Here is a 25,976-nt window from a genome sequence, read left to right on the forward strand (position 1 = left end):
CAGCTTAAGGTTTTTTGTTTGTTTGTTTGTTTGTTTTTAATACAGGTAGTTTTCTTCGTGGTTTTTGTATAAAACATTCTGGTATTAAAATTTTCTTCCTAGGGTAGTCTCTGGTGGCCTAGAGAACTGCAATAGGTGTAACATTAGAAAAAAATCAATAAATGAAAACGATGCAGAGAGAATGGAAGAGATTTAAAGCCAACCAAACCATTTTGGTTGAGTTAATACTGTAATTATTTGAACAGATGAATACTTTTTTCTTGTCTTCTGGAAAGGGTGGGAGTGGGAAGAACACAACAAGGAAGTTTTTCAAGAAGATTCCCTACAAAATCTTCATAAAGAAAAGGAGGAATTAAAAAAGTTCTGTAAGTCTTTGCAAATTTTAAACAGAAAAGAATTAATAAATTAAAGTTAGGCCCAAATGACTAAGAAGCCAAACCAGAAAAAAAAAAAAAAAAAAAAAAGTATTTTGATTTGGGTAGAGGTGGGGTCACATTTACTGATTTTACAGTCCACCATGATGTTAATTTCATCTAGTAAACATGGGCAATGTCTTTTCACTGATATATTTCTATACTATTCTATAGTAGCTTATACAGTCAGCTCTTCTAGAAAGTAGCTGAAGCACTCAGTTTATCAGAAAATATATCTTCATTCTAAATGAAAAAAAATAAATTCAATTGGTAAGGAAAAGAATGGAAAGACTTTTTGGCTCTTCCTCCAGTCATGGAACAGGCAATAGCTTTGTTGCACATGTCTTTGTGGTCAAGTTAAACTGAATGAAACGCTGAACAACTCCCTCCTTCACAAATCTGTTTTCCAAATGTATATTGAAAAATCAGCTTTTCAGCATAACACAGTTACCTGTAGTGCCAAGCAAACACTGTTCCTGCAAAGTGAAGTTCACACTGCCAAATCTTTCAGCTACGAAACTGTTAGCTCTCCTATCTAATACAGACAACCCATGCAGCCTAATCACAAAGCAATATTTGATTTCACTAGACAAGGCACATAAGCAGAAACACTCCATGTCCCAACTTATGTTCTGTGCCAAAAAAGGGCTTCAGCCTTCTGAAGCCTGCAGCTAAGCTTATGCTCAAATGGGTTTTAAACAATCCTTCTTTCCTGGCCTAGATTCACAGCTTATCATCATGAAGTACCACTTACAACACTAAATAGAATAAGAGAATCCACCATTGTCATACTGCTGTCAAACAGGAACTATCTTTTGTGGGTTTTCTTTAAATAGATGAGGTGGGTATTCCTGAAGGTGGAATTAATGCTGAAACAAATTGATTCTACTACTCAGATATATGCTAATCTTAAATGTGCTTTTACACTTTGTGAGTCACAGCAAAATGACGGTAGGATACAGCATGGACATGGGAATATACACATATAATCACAAGTGGGTATTCAGAACAGCACAGGATAACCAGTGATCTTCCTTTGTAATGACTACACTGATTACTTTAAAATAAAACAACAGACAAGCTCATCCCTGTGTTCTCAGGAGTATCAGTTGCCTTAATTCTCCCATCACTAAAGAGCAAACACACCCCTTGCTCTGAATGTAATGGGAATTTAAAACGGTGCTATTCGCGCAACCTGTCTGATAATCTCATTATCCTTTTCTTTCCTACAAAAATGCCAGTTTCCTTCATTATGGACAATTACTCAGTCTATGGCCTCTGAGTTTATCCACTTCCTACCTAACACACTAAAGTCATGATGACACCATCTCACTAAATAGCTTTAGTTTTGCAGACACAAAAAAAATTTCCCAAGTGTGGTGGTCAAGGTAGAGCAAACAGAAACAGAGAAGCAGACAACTTTCTGATATTAAAAACATCAACCAATATTTTGTGCATCAAACAGCAGACTGGTTAAAAAAACCCTCAAACTTTCAGCCAACAGTAGGAACTGTGGAGATCTCAGGTTCATCTGTGACTGAGTGTAAAAGCCATGAGATGCTTTCTTAAGCACGAGGATATGGGAAGCTGGTAGGCTTCCACAGAAGATCTGCAAGGAAAGCTTCTGTGGTACATACAGCCTGCCCTTGTAGAGGAAACAAGTCTGGCTTTAGTGTGTGAACTTTATAAAGTTGTTGAAAATTCAGCTTCGACACAGACAGAATCTTCATGTACTTTCATTCCTCTTCAGCTTCAGAGCTGGATTAAAAATTTCCTTCCTTCTGTTATAAATGAAGTCTCATTTATAACAGAATTACTGAATTTAGTAATATTTATAAAAGAAATATTCATAAAACGTATAAAAGACAAGTAAACAGCGCTGGGTGTGCGGGGAGTCTACGTTCCACCAACATGCACACACGAACATCAAACATTCTAAATACACAGAACATTGCTTTATATACTAAACACAAGTACATGTATGCCTATACATACGTACAATCCGGAAAAGTTACAAACAATCCTTTAAGTTTCATAACTTAACAGTCTCCATTTGCCATTCCTTTTCTTGATTACAAACAAGTCTCCATTTTCCATTCCCTTTGAACAATATGTCTTGCTTTAAGTTGTCAAGCAACTCGGTCTTCAGGCCTTATGTATCCTGTTCTTCCCGGATCGAAGAAAAGCATATCCATCTCCTTTTCAAGGCCAATAGGCCTGGGTCAAAAGGCACGTTCAGGTCAACAGGGGGTGTAACAGCAAAAGCCTTCCATGTGATTCAAAGATCGAAGCCGAAATTCCTTTAAGTGGTATATTCTTTATTGCAGCGCTGGATGCACGGGGGATCTCTCCACCTATCGTGCATACCCAAAGCGGAAAGCAGTCTTGAATTTATACAATCAATCTATCAATATTCTACAAGTGCCTATACATATTCATTACCTATCCCCGCCTTCCCTCGCTTCTCATGCTAATTAGCCTTTTGGCACCTTGCGCCTGCGTAGAGCCTCCCAAGAATTGTGGGCAGGGGTCTTTGGGACGTGGGCAGGGGTCTTTGGGAGGAAGACCCCGAGTCTTCCTCACAGTGTACTTTTCACCTTTGGTCAGGAATCTGCTGAATTGGCATGTTTCTTAATTGCAAGAGCTGGTTGTTGCCAATTCTCCCGTTTGTTGTATCTTTATAATGAATTCCAATGTCCAGTTTCGAGAGTTATAGTCCTTACATTCGTTTCTCTGTCCGCCTGCCGCTTCCTTATCATGAGTTCCAGTGTCTTGTTTCGAGATATACAGTCCTTGTCTGGGGATTGTCCTTGCCTCCCCAATACCTCCTTAATCAATCCCCCCTTTTCTTTTCCCATGCAAATTCTTTTGCATCAGATACTTTCTTTATTTACAGTAACACAACAAAGCAGGCATCTAAACAACATGCACACAAATATTCCTAACACTACTAATACGATTAGAGCAATGAATACTTGTTTCAACCATTGGAAATTGGGCAACCAGGAGGTTAACTTAGTCCATAGTTCACTAAAACTCCATGAAAGATCATCTTTACTGATCTCATGTAGGATCCTTGTCTGCTTCCATATTTCTTCCAGGTCGGTAGAGATCCTTCCACTCTGATCTACATACATACAACAACTTGTGTTTATTACTGTACAGACTCCCCCTTGAGTGGCCAGTAACAAGTCTAGGGCCATCCGATTTTGGAATACTACCTGTGATAAACTAGATATCTCTTCTTGTTGAGCCTTTATAGCATCCAGAATTTTGTTTTCTAACTTCTCTATAATTGCAGAAATATTAACTATTGCCTTTTCCAATTCACTCACTCCTAACCATGGGATAAACCATCGAACGAAACTATGAAAAGCGGTGTGTCTCTCTATCAATGGATTGTTAATTTTTCGTCTGATTCTCCGCATATGAGTTCTCAAGTAACCTCGAGGCACTACATCATGTACTGTCATATTGGGGACTACCGCTCCAAGAGTGCAAGTTCCCTTCCAATTCTCAGGCAAGACCTTACGGGCTGTATCGTTGCATAGCCAATACCACCCTTTTCCTTCTGGAACCGTCCAGCTGGTTGAATTTGCCCAGCCGCTAGTCGTACTAATATCAATTGTTCAATTACAAGATGTCTGATTTCCCACATAAGTAGTATCCGTATTTATACAATGCTGTTTTTCCTATACCCTTAGCCGGGTTACACCTTTGTACACACACATAATAGGATTCTAACGGCAATGAAGCTACTCACTTCTAGTTCCAAAACTTCTTAATATTTTCGACCCCAAGATGTGTTTTCCCCACAAATTAGTCCAAGATAAGTTTGCAGGCAAGGGAAATCCCGATTAACGATACATCCTTATTCCCATGCTGTGGCAGATGGGTGCATACCCAACAGTTCGTCTTATTAGTTACTTGAGAATTGTTTGTATTAAGGTCAGGTGTAAGTTCTCATCCCAAGTTGCCCACCCCAAATCCGAGAACCGCACCCCTGCAATCATTAGGATCTGGAAAACCGTAATTTTGTTGGTCCAATTGGAGTGGTGGTCTAGTATCCTCGCCGGGACCTTCTTCACCCTTGAATTGCGGATCCAAGCTGCTTGCTTCTTAATCTTAATGGCGGTGTGTGTTGTCAGTAATACTTGGTATGGTCCCATCCACTTTCCTTCCATTTTTCCTGTAGGAGTTGTCCTGAAAAAGTCTTTATATATATATATTCCCGAGCTTAAAGGGGTGGATTGGGTTGAGCCAACCCTCTAGCCCTGTCCCTAAAACAATGTATGTACTTATTAATTGTTTCTGAAGTTCAGTTATATAAGCATATAAATATTCTGATCCTAACTGCGTTAGGTCCTCTCCACTAAATAGAAATTGCTATGGCCTTCCATATAAGATTTTGAAGGGACTCAAATTCCCTTTTATTCTAGGTTTAACTCTAATTCCAAGTAATGCTAAAGGGAGGGATTGAGGCCATGACAAATTAGCTTCTTATCCAATTTTAGCTATTTATTGTTTAATTAAATGGTTCATTTTTTCTACCTGTCCACTTGCCTGTGGTCTATAAGGAGTATGCAGTTGCCAATCTATCTTTAGAATCTTACTTATCTGTTCTACCACTTGTGCACAAAAATGTGAACCTCTATCAGAAGACATTGCTACTAGAATCCCAAAGCATGGTATTATTTCATTTAACAAGACTTTAACCACTTCTCTTGCTTTGTTTGTTCGACAGGGAAAGGCTTCAGGCCTTCCTGAAAACGTGTCAGTCAGAACCAGTAAATAATGATACCCCCCTTTTCTAGGGAGTTCTGAAAAATCAATTTGCCACTGTTGCCCCGAATAATTTCCTTTACCGATTATTCCAAATTTTATTCTATTCTTGGTATTGGGGTTATTGTGTAAGCAAATGCTACATTGTTGAGTTACTTGTTTTATCATATCGTCCCACTAATGTCTGACTCAGGCTCTTATGCAGTGTGCCAGCTCCTCAATGCGTTTTATTGTGTTCTGTAAGAAGTATGGGCCATGTCAAACTAGAGGGTATTACTATGTGGTTATCTTTTAAATATACTCATCCATCTGGCTTCATTTTACCTTTCAAATCTTCAATTAATTTTAAGTCTTCTTTTGTATAATTTGGATATAGTTTGGATTTTACCGTCTGGTATCAAAGACAATGCCTTCACCTCAGTTATTTCAGCTGCCTGCTTAGCCTCTGCCAATCGATTTCCAATTTCAAAATCGGTGTTCCCCTTTTGGTGTCCCTGACAATGCATGATAGCTACCTTTTCTGGTTGTTTTACAGCCTCTAACAATTTTAAAATTTCTTCAGCATACTTTGTGTTTTCACTGAGCGGTCAGCAATCCATGTTCTTTCCAAATTGCTCCATGAGCATGTACCACGCCGAATGTATATTTAGAATCTGTCCAAATATTTACCCTTTTTCCCGCTGCCAGTTCCAATGCTCTCGTGAGAGCAACTATCTCCGCCTTTTGAGCTGATGTTCCAGGGGGTAAAGGCTTAGACTCGATTACCTGCTGAGTAGTTGTTATAGCATATCCAGCTTTACGTTGTCTTTGCATAACAAAACTGCTCCCATCCGTGAACCAAGTTTCTTCCGCATCTTCCATGGGCTCCTCCTTAAGGTCTGGTCGGCTGGAATACACAGTCTCTATAGTTTCTAAACAATCGTGAATCACAGGTTGTGCCGGAGCATCACTAAGAAAAGAGGCTAGATTCACAATATTAGTTATCACAATTTCCACGTTGTCCTGTTCTACCAATATTGCTTGATATTTCAAAATCATCAATTCTTGTTTAAGTTGTTTAAAGACTTTTTGTGCTTCTCCAGTCCAGACTAACTTTGACTGGTTAATCTTTATCAATTCACATAGAGGCTTTACCAATAGTCCATAATTATAAATCCAAAGGCGACACCAACCTGTCATTCCTAAAAAGCTTTGTAGCTCCTTTACCATTTGAGGTTCTGGAGTCTGGCAAATGACTTCCTTATGTTCAGTTCCTAGTTCTCGTTGTCCTTCCGAAATGTCAAATCCCAGATAGGTCACACTTTGTTGAGCCAGCTGGACTTTCTGTCAAGAGACTTGATATCCATTTAAACCCAGAAAATTAAGACGACTTATAGTCCATTGAATCCAACTCCCTTTAGTCTCGGTAGCTATTAAGAGATCATCTACATATTGTAACAAAGCACCTTCAGTGTCCGGAGGCATCCATGTTTTGAGTTTCCTTGCTAATTGGTTTCCAAAAATAGTGGGGCTATTCTTGAATCCTTGAGGTAGTAATGTCTACGTAAGCTGCGTCTTTCTGCCTGAATCGGGATTTTCCCATTCAAAGGCGAATAGGTTTTGGCTTTCTGTGGCTAAGCCTAGGCAGAAGAAGGCATCTTTTAAATCCAGTACGGTAAACCAGACTTGACTATTCTTTAATTTAGTCAGCAAAGTATAAGGGTTTGCCACTACTGGATGTATATCCTCAGTGATTTTATTTATGGCTCTCAAATCCTGAACTAGCCTATAGCTTTTTCATCTGCCTTTTTAATTGGCAATATGGGTGTATTGTATTCTGATTCGCATTCAATCAATAATCCATACTGTAAAAATTTATTAATTATCTCTTTAATTCCTTTCCTATCTTCTATCCTCAAAGGATATTACTTAACCTTAACGGGTTTCTCTCCTGGCTTTAATTTAATAATTATTAAGGTCACATTTTTAGCTCTTTCAGGGGTTTCAGTAGCCCAAACTCCTGGACATACTTGATCTGTGATCTCTAAAGGTATTTCACTTTTAGGGTCAGTTTGTATTAGTGCCAAGCTTAACACATTTGTTAGTTGTTCTTCTCCTATTCTTAATTCCATTTTCCCTTTTTCAAAGACAATTTCTGCTCCTACTTGCTCTAATAAATCTCTACCTAAGAGTGCCCATGAGGAGTTAGGCATATATAAAAATCTGTGTATGCCCCATTGTTTCCCTAACTTGTACTTCAAAGGTTCACAAAAATAAGCCTTTTTGGTTACACCTTGTCCTGGTTTCAGTTAGAACAGAGTTAATTTTCTTCCTAGTAGCTGGTAGTATGCTATGTTTTGGCTTAGGATGAGAAGAGTGTTGATAACACCCTGATGTTTTAATAGTTGCAGAGCAGTGCTTATACCAAGCCAAGGACATCTCAGTTTCTTGCTCTGTCCTGCCAACAGGCAGGCTGGGGGTGCAGTAAGAGCTGGGAGGGGACAGACCCAGGACAGGTGACCCAAACTAGCCAAAGGGGTATTCCATGCCATCTGACATCAGGCTAAACAATACATAGGGGTGGCTAGCCGGGGGAGGGGGCCAGACTGCTCGGGGTTAGGCTGGGCATCGGTCAGCGGGTGGTGAGCAATTGCATTGTGCATCACTTTTTTGTACATATTATTATTAGTAGTACTATTATCATCATTGTATTATTATTATTATTATTATTATTATTATTATTATTATTATTATTATTATTATTATTATTATTATTATTATTATTATTATTTTGTCTTATTAAACTGTCTTTATCTCAACTCACGGGCTTCACTTTCCATTTCTCTCCCCCGTCCCAGAGAGGGAGGAAGAGGGTGAGCGAACAGCTGCGTGGTGTTTAGCTGCCGGCTGGGTTAAACCACGACACATCTTTTACCCTAACATAATAATTCTGTGAAGGCATTAATGCTTGATTTAGAACTGAATATGTTGCCCCATATCAATAAGAAATTTCACTTCCATTCCTCCCCTAGCTTCATTATAACCAGCGGAGGTACTAGGGTAGATTCCCCAGGTCCCCGTTATTCCTGTTGAAATCAGGGGTCGATTATCCTAGGAAAAGGCTAGTCAATTTGTCCTCCGAAGCCAGGTCCAAACCATTTTGTTTTATTTATTTATTTATTTATTTATTTATTTTCATTACATTTCAGAGTTGGTCCAAAAATTCCATTGGGCTTTCTTTTAGACCTTGTTGGAAGCATATTCTCAATTCCCAATTCATCCAGGTTTTAGTATTTACTTAACCGTTCATAATTTTCGGGATGATTAGGGTCTTAGTGGGGGTCGGTCAGGGGAATGCAATTGTCCACAGTTCCCTGAGCGGTCCCATCGGCAATCTGAGCTCGCACATGAACTCAGGTTGTTTTAAGAGTTAACTGCTTTTCTGTTTCTGTGACAACTCTCTCGGACCGATCATGGTCCCTTTGCCCTAAAGGGCTAACACCCATGATTTTAAGATCTCTGCCTCGGGCAGAGGCAGAACTATTATCATTCCTACATCCTCTTTCCCTGCTCATTCAACTTCAAACACCTTTCAACAACCCTTTTAACACTTCCTTTATCTTTCTCCAGCCTGTACTTCTCTAATGCCATCATCAAAGGCTCAGTCAGGGGCCAACTTAATTCTGTACCTTTTCCCACCAAGATGCTGAAACATCAGTATACAACATTTCATCCTGTTCTGCTTCTCCAAAAACAACACTAACTGTAGCGAAATATTATAGTTTAAAGTTCCATTTAGGGGCCACTTTTCTCCACATTCCAGCTTATAAAGTGGCCACCACTGATTACGATATTTTATCAATGTTTTCCTGTTCACACTTCCACCGGCAGATCCTCCAATATCCTTCCAGTGACTTAAAACACATCCTAACACACTTTTCTTTAAAATTTCACTGCTTGTTTGCCCCCCCAGTTTCCAGTTTACACTTTCAGAATACACATGTTACTTACAAAAGCGTATCACAAAACGTATCACTCACAAAAATACGGGCACGCAATATCTTTCAGTAGCGATGTCACAAAACTACTATTACCAGCAATATTGCCAAAATCACAATAACAATAGTCAGAGTCAAATTCCACGTGCGATAAGTCAGAAAACCGAACTGTGTAACACCGCAACAATATCTTTCTTATAACAATGCCACGAACCTACTATTACCACCAGGAAAATAGCCAAAATCGCAGTAACAAGAACCAGAGTTAAATACCATACTCCATGAGTCAGAAAACCGAAATAGACAACACAATTCCAGATGGACCTTAAAGCGAGCTCCTTCCTTAAGGTCCCCAAACATATACTTATGGTGCTAACCACAAATATATACCAAACACTGCCTCGCAGAAGATCACCTTCTGACTTACAGACAGTTCCAGATGACCGGTCTACCAGAAAAACAAACCAGAATAAAGAATATACTCACTTACAATGATGGGGTCCTTGTCTGCCTCCGCAGTGATCCGGTGAGTCGAGGAGTCCCTCCGGGAAATCCCGGGGGTACCCTAGGGAGTCCTGTTCCCAGCGGGTCCTGCGGTCCGGCAGAGAGGTTGTCCCATCTGGGTTGCCAAATTGATTCAAAGATCGAAGCCGAAATTCCTTTAAGTGGCATATTCTTTCTTGCAGCGCTGGATGCACGGGGGATCTCTCCACCTATCGTGCATACCCAAAGCGGAAAGCAGTCTTGAATTTATACAATCAATCTATCAATATTCTACAAGTGCCTATACATATTCATTACCTATCCCCGCCTTCCCTCGCTTCTCATGCTAATTAGCCTTTTGGCACCTTGCGCCTGCGTAGAGCCTCCCAAGAATTGTGGGCAGGGGTCTTTGGGACGTGGGCAGGGGTCTTTGGGAGGAAGACCCCGAGTCTTCCTCACAGTGTACTTTTCACCTTTGGTCAGGGATCTGCTGAATTGGCAGGTTTCTTAATTGCAAGAGTTGGTTGTTGCTAATTCTCCCGTTTGTTGTATCTTTATAATGAATTCCAATGTCCAGTTTCAAGATTTATAGTCCTTACATTCGTTTCTCTGTCCGTCTGCCGCTTCCTTATCATGAGTTCCAGTGTCTTGTTTCGAGATATACAGTCCATGTCTGGGGATTGCCCTTGCCTCCCCAATACCTCCCCAATACCTCCTTAATCACATGGCTGTAGCAGCAGAGGGGCCGATGGCGTAGCAGTCGGATCAGTAAAGGAGCCTGCGGCTCCCTCACTATCTGGCAAGCCACACGTTTCTGACTGTGGTCCCACAGGGCTCTGTAAGGCCTCAGAGACTGCTCGCCAGGTGCTGAGCAAGCCCACTGCAACCTTGTTGTTTTTAATTGCAGAGTCCCACACCTTGACCTCAGTTTGGTCCCATATCTCAGGCTCATAAACTGTCCGATTGTTAAGAAGTAGAATAAGCTCTAAGGTTACCAGGACAGTCTTTGTTCCTAAGGACGTATGATTCCCCATAATGCACAACTGCTTACCAGCGAGAGGCAGTTGTGTGCACAGGTTCGTTCTCTCAGCTTGAGCTTCTCTCCAGTTCCAGTGCACCCATTTCCAGCAACTTTCAGTACGAGCTTCTCTGAGCAGTTTCCTGAGTTTGGCCGAACCTATCTTCATGAGGCAATCAAAATGCCTGTTCCTGTCCTGGTCTCCGTTCTGCCAGCCTGTTCCTCTTTACTTCTTTTTCCTGCTTCTTTATTGATGACATAACTTCATCATATCGAGTTGCCTTTTTTATCTTGAGAGCAGGCTCCCCTCTTAAACCCTTCTCTCCACAGCAGTTCTTTTCAAAACAACTTTTCATTGGTCAAATAACTTTGAATGTGACAACAACAGCCAACACACAGAAACATCCATGCCTTAACAGCTGGAGAACAAGAGACCATCTGGAGAACAAGAAACCGGAGACTGCATGGACTCTCCTGAATCACCCTTCTTTGTTCCCTCTAAACTCTTATATTCCTGATGGCCTCGTCGTTAAGAGTCTAATGTTATCTCAATCACGGGGCTTTCCAACCCCCATGGCCACACTCTCAAATCTCCCCCTTCTTTATTAATATCAACCATTTTCTTGCCACGAAGTACCACTTCATATATAACTTCAAATGAAATAAGGAAAGAGATAGCTCACCTGCTAAGCTGCTGAAGGGATTCAGCATTCAGAAAAGGCGCGATTCTCCTTTTCTCTGTGATGTCTGTACTTTCTAGTCGGCCTGCAAGTAAAGGTGTGAGCTGTTACTTGTGTCTCCTTAAACAGAGGGGGCAGCATTTTGTCCTCGAGCAGCCCCTTAATAGACTTGCAAAATAGCTACTTCTAAGGATCAGCTAAAACACACATAAATAAATACTCTCTGTGGAATAATCTGTTTTCCTGATTTGGGTGCAAAGATGATTACTGAACAGATTTTGCAGCGAAGAGTGCCACAGAACAAAAAGAAAATTGAACAGGGATAGATCTAGGAAAGCTTGTCTGTTGTCCTTCCAAATGGGAATGGAGGAAGCAAGAGTTTTATTTTACTAGCTACCATTTCAGAAGTAACACAACAAATGCCCTTAATTAAAGGAACAACTGTTGACAGTAACCATTCAAAATCTATAGTTAATGGAAAGACACAGAAAGCTCCAAAGCGGGGTACACTTCAGTGGCCACATGAACTGTCTGAAAAGCTGCTGAAGGACAGGGAGAGCTTGAGGTGAGTTTGCAATGATATAGTATAAACTCACTTTAGGATAGAATAAAGCTTGTGATTTGATATTGTATAAACTTACTTTAGGATAGAATAGAACTTGTGACTAAAAGTTAGCAAGGACAAAGTAAACAACATCTTGTTATTTGTAGACCTTCTGTTACGTTTAAGCATTTTGTTATTTGAAAACACCCCATTATCTGTTAACACTCAGGCTGAGACTTGAGATAACTTGTCAACTGTCTGTTATGTCTTGTTAACTGAGATATCCTGTTATCTGCCGATCCTCAGTTAAACCGAAAGACAACTCAACATTTTTACAGCCTGGAAAATAACTGATTAAGAAAGTGTATTATGAGGAAGACCTACGGCCTTCCTCCCAAAGACCACTGCCCACATCCTGGAGACCCTGGCCCACAATTCTTGGAAGGCTTTGCGCAAGCGCAAGGACTGATAAGCTAATTAGCATACGAAGCGAGGGTAGACGGGGTTATGTAATGAATATGTACAGGTGCTAATTGAATATTCATTGTTTCACTGTATAAATACGAGATAGTTTGTCACTTCGAACATGCACGATAGGCGGAAGGATCCCCCGTGCATCCAGCGCTGCAATAAAGAATATACCACTTAAGGAAATTCGGCTTTGATCTTTAAATCAGCAACAATGGAAATTATCACTCTAACAAAACAAATTACAGGCAAAACTTAATCTGATCATGAATTTCTCTGACAGTGGTATAGTTAGTCCCAGAAGAGAAACCAAAGAACCTCTATAATTAGTAATGCTTAAAATCAACATTGCTGGAAACTATGCTAGGAGTCAGAGTTGCTCCAGCAGAGACTGGGATGACTGTGATAATGACTACAGCTGACCCCAAAATACTTCTGCATATAATTCCCTATGAAGTTAATTACACATGTAATGTCAAGTGCTGGGATATAAAAGCATCAAAGCAGGAGGTTACACTTTAAATGATGCTGTGAAATTCAGAACATTGTTAAATCTGTCTGCATCGGATTTAAAAAGCCTTGAGCATTAACTGGAGACAGGTAAAGGCGGCAAAGCAAGAGGTTTTAAGCAGTTGTGAAGGATTAGCAGCCCTGTACTTTCTCCACAGCAGACTGTAAACTTCCCATGCTCTCAGCCTGTGCTTGTCAAGCATCCCGTTTGCAAAGACAAGAAACCAATGTGAAGAACCTGCTTTGTTCTCTGTGCAATTTGCCAAGTATGGGTTACAAAATCACTATTAAAAGGTTCTCAAAGGCAAAAAATTTTCTAAATTATGCTAAAAGAGATTGCTGAACTTTTCTTAAGGCTTTGCTATGAGTGGATGACTTTCATGAGTCAGCTCTCGTAATTGCATTCATGCTTTTTGTACAAAAGTGCATGACCTTCTCACTGAAGTGCATCAGGACACTAATCCATTACAGCCAGTCTGCGTTCTTGGTTATGTAAGACAGGCATCTGCAGACACTCAAACATTTAAATGTGATTTAAACATCGTTTTAAATTACTGGCCCCACTGGCTACCTCTGCATCAGCTCACGGACACAAAGATGAGTTACTATCACGTCCAGCATTGCTGTGCCAGGGATGCAGCTCCTAACAGTGCAAGGAGCCCAGTGTTGGTGCTCAGTCTTTGGCTTTTTAAAAACATTTTGAACCTTTAAAGATGTGTTTAGGGGTCCTTTATCATCTCTTGATTGGCAGATGATGCACAAACACAACAGAACCTGATGCTGTTACAATCATTAAAAGGAAACCTTATTTAAAGTTAACGTGAATTGTCACAGGCCCACGGCAGACACACCATTACTGACTGCAAGGCACTCCTACACCCTATAAAGTTGTGCACAATAGGGGCCAGCACCCCTACATTGTACAATAGGTGTTCACAGGGGAGCACAGTACCTTCTGCACACAGATTCCTGTCAGGGCCTTCGCCCTCAGAGCTCTTTTTGCCACATATCTCTCTCGAGCAACCTGGGTTCTGCTAGCACCCAGGCCTGAGCCCAGTAACAACCAGGGGGAGGCTGCAGAGAGCCAGAACCGGCCAAATCCCCAGCGCATCCCCGCAGGTGCCTCAGGGCAGGGGGCACTTCCTCCCTCAGCGCCCCTCGCCTCAGCCGCCTTCTTCTTCTTCTTCTTCTTCTTCTTCTTCTTCTTCTTCTTCTTCTTCTTCTTCTTCTTTCTCCTCCTCCTCCTCGGGCATCACCGGCCCTGCCCGGACGGCTCTCTAGGGGACGGTGTGGCCGCCACCGTTGCTGGGGAGGAGAGACAAGAGAAGGGAGGAGAGGAGCAGAGGGAAGGGCCGAGCCCCGGCCCTGCCCGTCGAGGCGCCCATTGGCCGAGGCGCGGCGCTGCCCGGCCCCACTAGAAGGCGGCGCGGGCGGGGAAACGGCCGTCGCGCCTGAGGTGGCGTCGGTAGGAGCGCCGTAGGCTGCGGCGGGGCCGGATCAAAGCGACGGTGAGGGGCTGGGGTTTCTGTCCCGACACAAAAGCGGCGGGTGAGGCCGCGCGGCGCCGCCGCTGCTGAGGGAAGGGCTCCGGGTGGGGGTGTGGGCGGGGTTCGCTGCGGTCCCCTAGGGCCGCTCTTTGTATGTGAGAGTAGACGGCGGGGTGCCCGGGGCGGCCCTGCCGAGCCCCCGGCTGCTGGGCGCTTTAGCTGTGCGCTGCCGTGGGCCGGAGTCGCGGGGCCGGGCCCCGGAGCCGCCGGCAGGGCCGGCTGTGCCTTCCGCGGCCCCGTGTGCTGCCTGCTGCGGGGAGGATGCGGCCCATGGGTGGGCAGCAGGGGTGGGAGCGCCCCGTGCCGACCTCACGTCGGGTAGGGGAGCGTGGGTTGTCCCCTCCGTCTGGCCGGGCTGCCAGGAGCGGGGACATCCCTCTGGGAAGGGAGCCCAAGGCATCTGGGACGTGCAGGGAGCTGTGCAGCCCCTCCCTCCGGGGGGATGAAAGCGGCCAGGCCAGGCGCAGGGCGGCCTCACCTTCGCTTTTCCTGTGAGCTGAGGTGAAAACCCGGAGCGCAGGACTAAGAGCCCGAGCTATTGAGCTACTTGGTGCTGGTACATGGCAGGGTTTGGTGTTGCTTTCAGTCTGTGAACAGAGTATAATCGAGCAAAACTGCTTAATTATCAGTAATAAACAGGAACAAGCTAGCTGCTGTTGGACAAAGCCATTAAAATACATATATCCTGAGCACTCACTCAATTGTGTAAGTTAAAAAAGGGTTTTATCAGTAAACTTAATGTTGTTGCTTCAGCAAGTTTTCTAATATATTGGGAATTATGCTATAAGACAGGGTATACATAGCACATTATTTCTGATAACCACCTGTCAGAAGCGACCCTGTTATCTTGTCTGAACAGGCCCCTCATCAGAGCTGTGTGTGGCTGTGACTGACAAAGTCCAAAGTGTGACAGAAGCTTTGCCAGGCAACTGCCTTGGAGGCAGGTGTGATCTTACCAGTAGAAACCTGCTGCTAGTTCTCCATAAACTGGATCTCTTGCCTGACAGGCTGTTACAGCATAAACCCATTCCCCTTGCTGTGCTGCTGAGAGTGTCTGTGTGCTTTTGAAGTTGTGTGGCTGTACCTGGGAAACTCACTGGCCTGCTCTGCCCTCTCTTCACCTTGCTGTCTCATGTAAAACACTAACTGCACTGTAGTTTAACTTAGTGTAAAAGCTCTGAAAGTAATTCTTGATTAAGTGTAAGGTACTGTTTTACCTCATGTGGAGACTAACTGCAGTTCCAGGCAATCATGCTAGGTCTAGTGTTTCTAACTGTTGCTTCATTGCTAAGTTGTTGGAAAACTGTCCTGGACAGTAAAGCCTATCTGTAATGAATTGGCTACAGAAAAGCCTTTTTTAAGGCTTTCCTGCTCTTTTATTCTTCATAACAAGTGGAACAAGGGTTGTGGCAGGAGACTTGCACTGAAGGTTTCCACTGAACAGCTCCTTCAAAAACAGCCTCCAGCCAAGCCTCGCTTTGTGCAGTGCAATTTGGCTTTATCAGAAAGAGAGGGCATTAAACTAGAGTTGATTGAGAATAACAGTGGTCCCACAGTTTCTCTGGCAGTAGTAAAGGCTGACAGCTTCTGCACTATGAAGGCTTCTAGCTTTCCGAGGCTGCGTAATGTGAGTGCTGGGTGCACTTGTGTGCCAATGCCAGAATTACATTTTGGATCTCCCCTGAGGCTTTTTCCCTCCTTGTTCCACTGGTAACGAGGATGCTCTTGTGATGAGCATACAGCATTCCTTAAAAGTAATCTTCCTTGCACATACAAGAGGAAGTGTTTTTCAGTTAGTAGCATCTACTGCAAGCTGCTGTTACTTTCCTGCAAAGATTTTAGCATGGAGGCTTTTTAACTAAGCAGTAGTTATTACGTATCCATTTCTAAGCTAAAGTCAGGGTGGTAGTTCTATTCTCATACCTTTTCGCCTATCTCATTTAACTTGCATTATTCCTTGTGGTATTTTGCCAAAAGTATCTTTTTAAAAACACTTAACAAGCTTAAGGTGCAATTGTTGCTTGAGGATTTTGAGTGTTCTGTTTGGGTGAACTCTAGTAGATTGCCTTTTGAAGCCTCTTCCTATAGCTTTGGCTGTTACCGTAGCAGTATTTCTCTTCATGTGCATGCATGCTGGTATTAACCACAGCTAACTTAGCAGCAGAATGCCTACAGTCATAAAAAAAACTTTGTTTAGAAACTACTGCCAGCCTCATAGAATCTGTCCTCCAGCAGCCTTCTGCAATTTAAATTGGTTTGCTGTTTGTCCTTTACTTAGAGCTTTAGGATTGGGTAATAAAACTTCACAAATGGAATTGTGAGTGGAAGCTGGCATTAGCTGGAGAAAAAAAAAAGCTGTTACTTCTAGAAAAATGGCTTATACCTGATGTTTTCACTGCTTGACTGCTGTAGGAACTGAGATAGGCTATTTGCAGTTCCCACCAGGGAATCTGACCAATCTTACTAATGAGTAAATGTGCTTAGATGTGTCCTTTGATGGCAAGTAGGGCGGGAAGAGATGGATGTAGCTCTAGAAGTGCCACCAAATACATACAAATGTTGCTAACAATTCCTTTGAAGATCAGAAATTTACATCTTTTAATATCTTACAGTAAAAGTGGTGGATGAAGTCAGTGCTGCTCCTGGTATACTTATAGGTCTCTTTAGCTCAGGTATGCTTTCAAAGTGAGCCTTAAAGCTCGTTGTAATCTCCTTTAGGATCAATTTAAGAGGATCAACAGAATGCAGTATTTTTCCAGGAGAGAAATGAACTCTGAAGACAGCTTAATCTCTATTTCAGTCAATTGCTGGTGGTGAGCTGTGAGTTCTGCATCTCAAGAACAACCCAACCCAAAGGTTGCCCTGGTAGTTCTTACCAGTGTGGTTGCAGTGTGTGCATGTACCAAGCTGAAGGCAGAATTAAGGCTGCAGGAGAGCTCTAGCTCTAGACATTGACCTAAAGCAAGAACAACTTCAGCATGAATTAACAACAGTAGCTAATGCCAGAGCACTGTCTTTATTTTATCAGCTTCTGATAATTCAGTTTCAAACAATCAGGAAAAAAAAAAATTAATCAAAAAATTAGAAGCTGCTGTCATCCCAGTTACTACTGTGCACCATTAATGAGCTGTTTGTGCTGTTGTAAAGCTGTACAGTTGCTTAATATCTGACACATAGGGTGCTGGCTCCAGGCTCCCTGAGTGGAAAGGAGAGGATATGCCTGCAGAAAGAATGACTACTATGCTTTCTCACTGAGAAGTAGGAGTTGAAGTGCTTTGAGAAAGTGACCTTGAATTTTATCTGGTTGTCCTTTTGCTAGAGGGTGAACGTCCATGCAGTCATCTTTCTGAAGACATCTAGTCTTGTTTTCTCCTGTAGCTCTTAGTATTAGCTATAGTATGGTGCAAAGACATCAGGAGCTTTCTGAATAGAAGCTAGAAAGGGCTTCTTGATGCAACCTGATAATCCTGACAGCATGAACGTGAGATCAGACTTACTTCTGTGCCTAGAAAATGAAACTCACTGGGTAGTGCATTTGGAGGAAGTTGTGCCCTTCTTTGTTCCAGAGTTTAAGAATTCAGGCAATCTGAGTCCCTTTGATCAAATATAAAAGCAGTTAATTTAAAATAATAAAGATCTGTCCATCTGGATGGACATCCAACTGCATCCTGTAGGTCCTAGTTCTCCATCTCCAACACCTTCTACCTTGCCACATCAAAGCAATATCACTTGACACACAGGAGAGCCTAAGCCAGCTAGAATTAACTTTCTAGTGTAAACAGAGTGAGAGTTCACTTGCCTGAGAGATGAGTCCTGCAAGTTTGTTCTGTCTGCTACTGTTAACGTTTGGCTTGTCTGGTTAGGTGGTGATACTAAATACAAATGATCAACCCCATGCTAGGTGCAATGAAGAATATTTGTTAGGCTCATCCTTTTAGTCTAAGGGCCCGAGTTAGGAGTAGGGCTTCTCTACAAGAAATGATAATCTCCCAGTTTTAAAACCTGTCCTTCTGTTTAAGGTTCTGTGTGAATTTATTAAAGGAGCTGTCATGACTAAGCTGAGTTGACTTGTTAGAGCAGGGGACAACAAAACAAAGCTGTCACACCCGCAGTAATCAGCACGTTCTTCCTGGCCAGCTCTGCACTGTGAAGCTCCCTACTTATGCTCCTGGCTGTCAGCTGCTATAGTGTCTCACTTGCTGGAAGCAGCAGCTGTGCAGGAGTTGCCAGTACCCACATGTGGGCCTGCAAGGTCCTTTCCAGTGCCTGCTGAAGAACAGGACAGCTGGAGAGGACTGATCTGAAACACCTTCTTACTCAGAAGGTGGAAGTAGGGGTTAAACTGCCTCACAACCTCAAGCAGTAGCGGCGCTATGAAGCCATAACTGTGGTGTTAAACAGATGTCCAGGAATAGTAATATATATATATATATATATATATATATATTTTTAACCCAACACCAATAAATGCTTACATCTCAGAACTTCTGAGTTGCTACTGTGTATACTTGGTTCAGAAGAACCTTCCTGGGCAGTAGGCCTTCCGGGCCAGCTGTGCTCCTGGGGATCCCAAAAGAAATGGGAATAGCAAGAGCCCAGTGTATAACCTGGTAAGGGAGAGAGAACCTTGTCTCAAGACAGTTCTTCCCCATTACAGAAGAGCTTAGGTTCCTACTTGAGGGAGACTCAAGCACAGTTTCACAAACTACTATGCCTAGGTCTCCATTATCTATGGTGAACTGGGACCACTGCAGTTTGCAGCTGTGTCACAGAGGGGGATGGAGAAATGTCTTCTTACAGTGTGCATAGGTGTGGGTTCTCTGTTATCTGGACCTAACATGGAATCACAGAACTGTAGGGGTTGGAAGGGACCTCGAAAGATCATCGGGTCCAACCCCCCTGCCAAAGCAGGTTCCTCAGAGCAGGCTGCCCAGGTAGGCATCCAGACAGGCTCTAAATATCTCCAGAGAAGGAGACTCCACAACCTCCCTAGGCAGCCTGTTCCAATGCTCCGTCACCCTCACCATGAAGAAGTTCTTTCGCATGTCAGTGCAGAACTTCCTGTGCTCTAACTTACAGCCATTGCCCCTTGTCCTATCCCCACAAACCACTGAGAAGAGGTTGGCTACATCCTTCTGTCCCCCACCCCTCAGATATGTATATACACTGAGAAGATCCCTCTCAGTCTTCTCTTCTCCAGGCTGAACAGACCCAGGTCTCTCAGCCTTTCTTCATACGGAAGATGCTCCAGGCCCCGTATCATCTTTGTGGCCCTCCGCTGGACTCTTTCCAGGAGATCCCTGTCTTCCTTGTACCGGGGAGCCCAGAACTGGACACAGTACTCCAGGTGAGGCCTGACCAGGGCAGAGTAGAGGGGGAGGATCTCCTCCCTTGACCTGCTGGCCATGCTCCTTTTAATGCACGCCAGGATCCCATTAGCCCTCTTGGCCACAAGGGCACAGTGCTGGCTCACGGCAGAACATTGGCTCTTGGACTTCTCAGTGTTAAAAGCTATTTTCTAGGTACCAGTAACTCTTTACTTCTGATGTAAAGGTATGTGCCACACCAAACAGCACTCAGTAGGCTGTCACTGCTGCTAGCAGCCCTGTGAGCTGTGGGACAGGGCTTCATGTGCCTACGTGAGAAGCAGACTAAATCATTTGTGCTGATGCTGTGCTGGTGTGGCTAGATCAAATAGTGCTGCAGTTCAGACATGCCCTGAGGAAAACTAACTCATGAAAGCCACCCTGACTCACCCTTAGCTGTTTTCCTGGTGTTGATTAAGCAGAGTTTATAGTGTTGCAAAACCAAGATGATCCTGACAAAAATTACACACCTTGTCTGGCTGCAGTGGGCATAGTTCTGCTGTTGCTGATATGTGGTATGGTTGGGTGTGAGTGGTAGTTGATTTTCTAATTGGAGAAAATTGAGTCTGCTGGACTTGCTGCTGTCAGGTATGCTACTGGCTGCAGTAGTTCATAGGGCTGGAAACACAATCAGTGTGTGCAAGTTAGTTCTGAGTCACTGGGCCCTAATAATGCTCGTACTGGATTTCTCTTGTGGATGAAGTAGCTGCGTGGTGTGCGTGGCTCTGCCATTCCACGAGAGGTTAGGGGCTTCTCTGGCTTAAGTGCTGTTGGTGAAGGTGTGATGTAATTGCCTTGACTCTGTCATGATGAGAATCCAAGGTACTGCACACAGCCTGTGGGTTCTGACCTAAGGCTGGGTGAGACTGACCTGTGAGGGGGCTTGCATGCAGGAGCTGATACTGCAGCTGGGTGCAACAGGGATGGTGGGGAAGAGTCTGTTCAGCATTTGTACAGGTATGTGACCCTCAGCAGACCAGCATTTATTGCAGCCAGAAGAAACTAGTTAATCCAACACCAGTCAGTGCCTACACACAAATGAATGCAGGCACTGCTGTTCTGTACTTGCAGCAGACCCTAGAGCCTTTCGGGACTGTACCTGCTGTACCTGAAATCGTGACTTTGAGCCCTAATTCCTACAGCAGTTCCCACATCGTAACTGGCTCCAACCTCTAAAAAGTCTCCCGTGAATTCCTGTACTGTTGAAGAGAAGGTAGCAGGAAAGAAAAAGTAACGAACCCAGTTGAAGTAGAGAAACCCAAAACTGCCAACTTTGTTAACAGTAACCTTAAATTTAAAAGGAAAGGCCCATATGACTCCTTAAAATACCATGAATTCAGAAGTGGAAGTAGACAAAAGCGTATGGAAAACGTCTGCTGCTTGCTGGAACTGTGGCAGACTATGAAAGTCTTGCAGCTCTTCCTCTCCCATTTTCCTGCCTCTGTTCCTATTTCAGCTTCATTTCTAACATGCCACCTTGCTCTTGCTATTTGAAAGCCACTAAGGAGGAGCAGAAGCTTGTAATAATAATTTTCCCCTTAGATTTACTGAAGTCTTCAATAAATCTAGCTTTACCTGCTTCTTACAAAAAATGTATTTAAAGCTATATTTGTTTTTTACCAGCTCAGTGAACAACCAATTAATTACCATGTACTCAACCCTTCTAAACAGACCAGTGTTATGGATGGGTTTGTAGTAATCCATTAGCATTAGAATTAATTTTGCAATTTACCAGTCCTGGAACTGTTTGTGCATTAGGAAGATGTCGTACATTAGAAATTTAAAGTGCCAGACTTCTGTCAGTTAGATGTACTGTTTCTGTAAGGTTCTTTACAAAAAGGTAAGGTAGCCAAATTACTATCTTGTCATGGATTTGAGAGTCGACCATGATTTAGTATTTGTATTAAATAGTCTTAAATCTCTTCATGCTAAACTCTACAGCTTCCATCACTGGCAAAAATATACATAATTTGCTATGTAAATCTAGGTATATCCTTGATATGAGTGCTGGGTTTGCTGAACTCTGCCTAGTGACTTCAATGGTTGTAAAAACTTGGTTGAGTTATGATTAAAACTTGATATGGACTGTACTGTCTCAGAACCACCTGATCCTAAGATGCCTCAGTATCTTTTCTCATCTTCTCTTAGAAAAAAATTCTTACTCGTGGGCATCTTGAAAGCAGGTCAAGTTGAACCCACGTTTAGCTCTTGTTTGCTTTAGTTCAGTGTAGACATCTACATGTTCAAAGGCAAGTTGTAAAGAAACATCTTAAAGTAAGTGTATATGCAGAAGCGTGAAGCACTGAATTCAGGAGGGTCATGTATCATCACAGAGAGGATACCAACCATAATTGTAATATTTCTGATTATGGTGAAGCTGAACAAGTGCATTAAGTATTTCTTTTTTTTTTTTTTTTTTTTTTTTTTTTTTTCCACTGCAGGAATTTGAAGATACAGTGAGGACAGCAGAATCTTCCTCAAGAAGTCTGAAATCCAAAATACTGACCATGTCTATTATGGATCACAGCCCCAGCACAGGAGTGGTGACTGTCATTGTTATTTTGATTGCTATTGCAGCTCTTGGTGCCTTGATACTGGGCTGCTGGTGTTACTTGCGTCTGCAGAGGATCAGCCAGTCTGAAGATGAGGAAAGCATCGTGGGTGAAGGAGAAACCAAAGAGCCCTTTCTTCTTGTGCAGTACTCCGCTAAAGGACCTTGCGTAGAGAGGAAAGCAAAGCTAACTCCAAACAGCACAGAAGTACATAGCTAACTTGGAGCAATACCTGTATGTGGACTGTGCTTATATGTGTAACCAGCAGAAGAATCTATACTGTGAAGAACTTGGTCACGTGCACATTACTCATCAGAAAACACCCTGATGAGGCTTAAATAAGCTTTCATTGCAACTGCATGCACTGTGAAGTTGCTCTTTGTGTCAATTGTGTATCCTACTTCTGTGACAAGAGCTGACTCACCTGGCATAAAGTCCATTGCTGGCAATGGACACCAGGATATCTTTGAGTGAAGAGACTAATAGCATCTTTTTGTTACTTGAATGTTTAGCTGAGCCTATTTTGATGGAGCTACTACTGTAATGTGAACTACTTTACAACTGTGAACGGTAAATAGGCTGCCAGAAGCTTTTTGCTTTGTGCTCCACAGCACATGAGAATAGTATGGTGAAATAGTATGTAACACAAGAGGACTGTAGGTGGAATCCAGACCTTCAAAACCAGATCTGCAGTTAAAACTTGCTTCTGCTATTAACTTCTGAGTGCACAGCCATAGAGCCAGAACTTCAGCAGTTCACTGGACTAGTACAGAATGTTGAAAAGAAGGTAGAATACCTTGTTTGAAAAGCAGGTATAACCTGACAGTAATATGCTGAGGGAAGAAACACAGGAGCTACAAGAAAGGAAACGGTTTCCTTCAGTTGCAGCTAGGCATAGGCTAAGCTTTTGGCTGCTAGAACTGAGCTCTCTCTAACCATGTAGCTACTGTGAGGAAACTGCCATTTTGACGGAACTGGGAACTGATGATGGATACTGAACCCTCAGGGATGGTCCAGAAGGTTTCCAGGAGTTTGAAGTGGCAGTAGAGCAGGGTCTTCTCTTCTGTCTGCATGCTGAAACTGCAGAAGCAGTTACTTATTAAAACTTATAAATGTAACTTACCTATTTTTTTCCTAGAAGGTCTGTTTGTGTACTTAGCAATTCAGGTGTATGTAAACAAAACGTTAGGAGTCTGTTTGTAAAAAGGCTTTTTAGTCTAAAGACAAGTGATCAACTACAGAATTCAATTTGTGTATCTTGTAGATAACTTGTGGCTTAGCTCAACTACTACAAGATAAAAGTTTTAACATTAGTTTGTCTAGGATTGATACAGGGAAGCAGGACTGCTTTTCAGTTTGGGGGTGTCTTCATACTACTAGCTGGGAAGCACTTTCATGTAAGGATAGGATATCTCTTTCACTTCCTGCTCTGTGGAGGAAATTGTGCTATAGAAACTGTAAAAAGATGTATTAAATACTTGGAGAAGAGAAGGGACAGCACTAAACCACCAAGGCCAGCTTGCCTACTCTCAGACTGTTGAGTAGGTACACATGCTTTGAAGCCTGGTTCAACTTAACTCTAGCCCCTAAACTACTTCATACGCAGCTTCTTTATGAACTATTTTATATGAAGCTACTTTATACGTAGCCTGCTTGTGCCTAGTCTGGATTTTAAACACTTGATTGCCTAGGACCAAAAAGTTTACTGTGAAGACCTGTTTCCTAAAATATGCTACAAATAATGAAATTCAAATTCCAGCTCCCTTGGAAGTTACTTTTGCTTCTTGCCCCTGTATGTATGGCATAACTCAGTTAAGAGGTGCCTTGCGAGCTTACTTGAGAATTGTGCAACTGGATATAAGACAACAGTGGCCTACTCAGTAAGGTCATACCCCTTTCTTCTAGAGTAAGATGTTGTCTTGCATTTTTAGTGCTGCATTTGGCTTCTGATTTCTTAATTGAAGACTCAAATTTGAAGCAAAAACTAATACTGACAGCAGTGAAAAGCTCCTGGAATTACCACTAGAGTATACTATAGGCTATACCAAAGGGCAGTTCTTGCCTTGGCACATGCTTAATATACTAGTGTCAGGAGGCTTGCATGTGTAGCCAGACCCACACACTTAAGATTGCTGTATTGTATAAATCCTAAAAAGCAAGGAGAAAAAGGGTTAAATCAATAAGATTTTTCTTTAGTTTTGGTTCACTAGATAACAGTTCACACAGTTCTGCTCTTGCAGGTTTCAAGACATAATTAGTGTACAAAAGTGACACAAAGTGCTGAAGTTCTTGAATAGAGTAGCTACAGCAAGATGACTTTGTCCATTCAAGTTTACTGATTATACAGATAAATTATCTCCATTTTAATTCTGCAAACAATGCAGAGTAAAGGGCAATCTTCAGGAATTAAAGGAAAAGTATAAATCAATGGTCTTATTTTCTCCGTCTAGCAGTTATTAGAGAAAGCTGGTGAAAAATAACTGGTCCTTAGTCAGATGCTTTACACTGCTGCCCCTAAGCATCAGCATCTGTATCAGATAGGTGTTTGCAAGTTAGTGCAATAGTAAAGTGCAGAAAGTTTTCCATACTCTTTGCTTTAGATGTGGGTAGCTAATAAGTTGTTCAAGTATACAAAAATATTTCATTTGATTTTCTTTTTCTAGATCATGTGGGGGAAGAAGTCTTTATTTACAATGAATTTCAATAAAATTTGCATAAATACCTACCCAATACTGTGTCATTTTTCTTTGTGAAAGAAATCATTCTGTCCTGTTTTTACTACTGTGCTCTGTTTCTAGAGTATCAATATCAATTCTTTTTTCCTCTGATGTGGCAGTAGCTGTTGAAACCAATATGTTGTCATCAGAAAGCTTTTGCTCTGGCTGAAGGGCTTCGTTAATTTCATCTTTGCGCTGTAGCTTTCCTTCCCTTGATGCTACCAGGATTCTTAGTAAAGTATTCTCCTTAAGGAGGTTTTCTGATGCATCAGCCAATTCTTGAAGCTTTTCAGCCATTTCTAGTAATTCCCGATTCTTCTGATCAAATGTGGCTTGTAACTGCTCGCTGTGGAGCTGCAGAGTCTTGTGCTGCTTTTCCAGTATGTGTTTTTGCTGCTGTACTTGGTGTTCTTCTCTTTTTGCTTCAGAAAGCTGTGCCTCGAGGTGGTTGTGGGCTTGATGCAGAGCACTGATCTCTGATCTTAACTTCTGAATTTCTTTCTCTAAGTGCAAGATGTGTCCTTGCTGTAAAACTGTTTCTTTATGTAAGCATTCTTTGGTACAGGGTGCTGATGAAGAAAGACTTGAGTAACGTAAAATAAATTTAAGAAGATTAGGAAGGTTAACTGAGAAGTCTTCTGGAAACTTCATACTTTGCTCCTTCCTAAAAAGGGCATACTAATATTAAGAAAGGTACGTAAACAATGATAGCTTTATTTAAATATCTGCTGTCCAACTCAAACTTAGTATCTTGCTAATATAGCAATTAAGAGAAACCTAAACTTGTATAATGAAGGTATAGCACTAATATGAACCCTTTTATGTGCTATAAGCATCTCTGCATTGGATGGATATTTGGCTGAGAGCAAGAATTTTAAGAAACAGATTTTGCTCTTAATCCATATTTAAAATACTTATA

At 42.2% G+C, this 25,976-nt stretch overlaps 3 protein-coding genes across 4 annotated transcripts in view; 1 reads left to right on the plus strand and 2 right to left on the minus strand.

Annotated features, from left to right (window-relative positions):
• LITAF (lipopolysaccharide induced TNF factor) overlaps nt 1–14,046 on the minus strand; it is a 120,127-nt gene extending 106,081 nt beyond the window's left edge. Inside the window, exons 1-2 of the mRNA XM_032197865.1 lie at nt 13,828–14,046; nt 11,357–11,438 (exon numbers count right to left, since the gene is read on the minus strand). Coding sequence (XP_032053756.1) covers nt 11,357–11,384 — 28 coding nt within the window. The 5' untranslated portion in view covers nt 11,385–11,438; nt 13,828–14,046. The remainder of the gene's footprint in view (nt 1–11,356; nt 11,439–13,827) is intronic.
• Nucleotides 14,047–14,303: 257 nt separating this feature from the next.
• Nucleotides 14,304–25,070, plus strand: SNN (stannin). Of its 2 annotated transcripts, none has more exons than XM_032197368.1 (2): nt 14,304–14,383; nt 22,230–25,070. In XM_032197368.1, exon 2 carries the CDS (start codon nt 22,296–22,298, stop codon nt 22,557–22,559), a length of 264 nt encoding a protein of 87 aa, XP_032053259.1. In that variant the 5' UTR covers nt 14,304–14,383; nt 22,230–22,295; the 3' UTR covers nt 22,560–25,070. The 2 variants fall into 2 exon arrangements, with proteins under 2 accessions (XP_032053259.1, XP_032053260.1); XM_032197369.1 differs by having other exon boundaries at nt 14,369–14,423.
• TXNDC11 (thioredoxin domain containing 11) overlaps nt 24,658–25,976 on the minus strand; it is a 29,475-nt gene continuing 28,156 nt past the window's right edge. Inside the window, 1 exon segment of the mRNA XM_032197367.1 lies at nt 24,658–25,721. Within this exon segment, the coding sequence (XP_032053258.1) occupies nt 25,100–25,721 (622 nt within the window). The 3' untranslated portion in view covers nt 24,658–25,099.

This window comes from Aythya fuligula, chromosome 15 (genome assembly GCF_009819795.1).
Source record: "Aythya fuligula isolate bAytFul2 chromosome 15, bAytFul2.pri, whole genome shotgun sequence".
Classification (NCBI taxonomy): domain Eukaryota; kingdom Metazoa; phylum Chordata; class Aves; order Anseriformes; family Anatidae; genus Aythya; species Aythya fuligula.

Coding starts and splice junctions, on each gene's coding strand:
- SNN (XM_032197368.1), top strand. CDS start 22,296: ATGTCTATTATGGATCACAGCCCCAGCACAGGAGTGGTGACTGTCATT.